Below are 3679 nucleotides of genomic sequence, written 5' to 3' on the forward strand. Positions count from 1 at the left end.
ATAATATATTTTAATAAAAATAACACTTTTAATTTATATCACTTATGAAGAAATTAATACGTAATAATTTATTCAATTGATAAAATCAAACATTTTTATTTAAATGGCTCTTAGCGTGTGTCAATTTGCGCATGTATGTATGTAGTTTTTATCCCAACTCAACTTGTACTAATCCCTTGTTTCCTGTTTTCTGCTTCCGAAATGAATATACATGTTCTATCATTTCAAACCAGTGGCCCATTCCATTCCAATCCAGTAAAAAATTCCTTTAGTAAAGATGACCACACTATACTACATACATCCTTCAACTAATTAGCTTCTAGACTTTCGAGTTCTTACTTCTTATTCCCACGAGACCTGAATCCTGAATTGAACGTGTTATATATCACAAATGCCTTATTTAAGCAACCAATCGTTGAATCAGTATTAATGGACATTGACGCCGTACATGTACATGTTGGAGAAGCTGTTGGGCCAACAAAAGAAGCCACCATAATGAGATGCTCTTAGCAGAATTCGTAGATTGTGGCAGAGGCATTGTACCAAACTACCAATGGCCAATATGTTTGTCTTATAATAATCGAGATTAGTCTCAATGTAGTTCCTGAAGTTGCACTCGAGCCTCAAAGTAGTCCCTAAACTTAAAAGTTCCTCAGAGTCATCTCCGAACTTGCACTCCGGGACTCAAAGTGGTCCTTCCGGCCATTTCAGCACACGTGGCGCAACCGGAAAGCTTAGCTGGCAGCGTGGTTGACACCTGGGACTCACAGAAACGACGTCGTTTCACGCTCACTACGTCCCTCCCTCAACGTTTCCATAACGTTTTGTCTCCCTCCTCTCTACACACAAAACAAACACAACACAGAGTGTGGTTTCTTCTTCTCCCTCCGTCAATCTCCAATGGCGCATGTGCTCCTCCATTAACCAGACCGATTTCAGTGGAAGACGTTGGCTCTGGAGCATCGTTGCTTTCCTCTCCTTCATACACAAAGTTGGGCAGCCTTGTTTCTCTGAAAGAGGTAAGCCAAAAATGAAAAAAAAAATGTGGTTCCTCTGTTTTTTGATGTTGTTATTCATCTAATATTCACAAAGTTCAGTATTTTTGGTTTTGGGTTTATATATTTTTTCAGTGTAGTTAGCCAAGCGTGAGCCTAAATGACAAGGCTAACTGAACTGAGATTTGAAAAACTTTTTTCTTTTTATATATATTTTTAATACATCTTGTTTAAGGCATATCTATTAGTATTTTAAATTTAAACATTAAAATATAAATTGTAAATTTTATGTCTTTTAGAAATAAAAAACATGAAAAGCACAACATAATAATAGGTGTTGGAACAAAGACAAAAAATGTATTATTCATTATCCATTCATTATCCATTCTTTAGGTGTGATCAATTAATTTTTTTTTTTAAATATTGGCAGATGGGTGATCCGTTAATTACGATTATATTTCACCATGGAGGGTCGTTTATCACAGAGGCCGATGGGAGTATGTCTTACAACGGTGGAGAGACTTGTGAGTTGCCGGATATTGATACAGACACGCTGGATGTATTCTTCGTCCGAGACTATCACAAGAAAATTGGGTATGACAAGGTTAGCCAAAGTTGGTGGCTGGTGCCTAATCGGCCTATGCAAACTGGTTTAAGAGCAATAGCAGATGATAATGAACTGATGGAGATGTGTTACCTGGCTCAGCAGAACAAGAGGGTTATTCATGTGTACTACGAACATGGAGTATCTGAGCCTGTGTATATTGAGGAAGCAGAACCAGTGGTTTCTGGCAAGGAGGTGATGCTGATACCAACAATAAATAGCTTCACTCATAGTTAAGCACACCTAGTTAGTGTTTGAAAATGGTTCTTGTGATACAAATATAGTCAGCACTTATATAATATCAGCTCCATTATCAAATATCTCTAGAGTTCTATTAAAAATGTAAAAAATACTCTGCTAAATTGATAATAAGCTATGAGTCAGCCTCATATGATTCGCATGACTTAAAGCTAGCACCTCCATTAGGAAAGAACCTGATGAAAGCATGAGAGTCAATTTTAACTATGTAAAACTAAGTAAACATTTATCAATAACACTAGAATCTGTGGCGATTGGCACTTTCAATACTTATAATTTTCACCTTACAATTTTCAGTCGGATTTTTTAAACCAAAAAATTTATTCCATAATAATTAGAAATTATGTCAATAATAGTAGTCGATTGTCTTTAATGACCAAGGTTAACTTTTTGAAGTTTGATGTAGCAGGGTTTGAATTGCCTTGTTAATTTATATCAATTCTACACTTGTACCTATTTGGTTTAGAATTTTGCAACCTCCATATCAGGTTGGGCATTGCATCATTCCTAAGTCATCCTTCTTATTGTGGTTTTTTAGCTAAAAATGGTGAGTTTAAGTATATAGTTACAACATAAAAATCACTAAAAATATGCAAAAGTAATCATAAAATTAGTGTATGAATTTTTCTTTTCAATTTCCATTTCTGGAAGCATGCCACTTTATACACCAATATATGCAAAAGTAATCATAAAATTAGTGTATGCTTTTTTCTTTTCAATTTCCATTTCTGGAAGCATGCCACTTTATACACCAATATATGCAAAAGTAATCATAAAATTAGTGTATGCCGCTTTATAATAGTTTGTCATCAGTGGTTGACCATGGAAGCATATAATAACACATATGCCTTCCATATCAATCCAATTCCAGGTCAAGCACTATGGGAAAAGTCACCATATAACAGACCACAAGCACCAAAATTTAGAAACAAGCCCGGACCACTCAAGAAAAAAAGAAGAAAAGATGCTGATGGGGAGCCAAGTGGGAGTAAGAAGTTAAAGACGAAGATGAAAAGAATATATAAAAAAGGTCGATGTCGTTGTTGTGGCGAAGCAGAACACACGAGAAGGAACTGTCCAAAGAGGGCTGCTGCCGAAGAGGCTGCTGCAGCTGCAGAAGCTGCAGCTGCAGAAGCTGCTGCTGCAGAGGCTGCCGCTGCACAACCCACTGCTGCTAATGGTGGTGAAGGTCAGGCCAACTCTGCTGCCCCTGTCCCAGAAGCCCCAACCGAAATCAATCTTGACCAAAGTCAACCACCCTCGGAAGCAACTGATGACTCTCAACAGGTTCACGAGCTTATATGATTTTAAATTTATCATACTCACATCCTTATATAGTTTACTAACTATATTACATTTCTTGGCTGATAGGTTCTACCCTCACCTGTTAGGCCGCCAAAGCTCCCTTTAAAAAGAAAGTTAGCCAAGGGTTGTGAAAAACCAGCTTCAGGAAGTAACAATCCACCAGTAACCACCCCACCTGCTGCTACCCCACCAGGAAGTAGTCATACATCAAGGAATCTCCCACCTAACCCTATGCAAGGTGCAACACAGGGAACTGCTACAAGGCTTGCAAATTTCATGAAGTTTGTGCCCAATCCTGGATTCAAGGCACCCAGACACAAAAAATGAAGATTAAGATGATTATGTTTAGGGAAAGCAAGCTGTTTTTTTGTATCTATTTTGCTGAAGTTGTTTACAATGCTTAAAACATTGTCCCAGTGTTGGGGATTTTAGGAAAAGCAGGCTGTTTTTTTGTATCTATTTTGCTGAAGTTGTTTACAATGCCTAAAACATTGTCCCAGTGTTGGGGATTTTAGGA

General features: G+C 37.4%; 1 protein-coding gene across 1 annotated transcript; it reads left to right on the top strand.

Annotated features, from left to right (window-relative positions):
- On the top strand, positions 2678 to 3679 carry LOC110267342 (translation initiation factor IF-2-like). The gene is made up of 2 exons (XM_021112626.1): positions 2678 to 3144; positions 3229 to 3679. Exons 1-2 carry the CDS (start codon positions 2680 to 2682, stop codon positions 3487 to 3489), a joined length of 726 nt encoding a protein of 241 aa, XP_020968285.1. The 5' UTR covers positions 2678 to 2679; the 3' UTR covers positions 3490 to 3679.

This window comes from Arachis ipaensis, chromosome B09 (genome assembly GCF_000816755.2).
Source record: "Arachis ipaensis cultivar K30076 chromosome B09, Araip1.1, whole genome shotgun sequence".
NCBI lineage: Eukaryota > Viridiplantae > Streptophyta > Magnoliopsida > Fabales > Fabaceae > Arachis > Arachis ipaensis.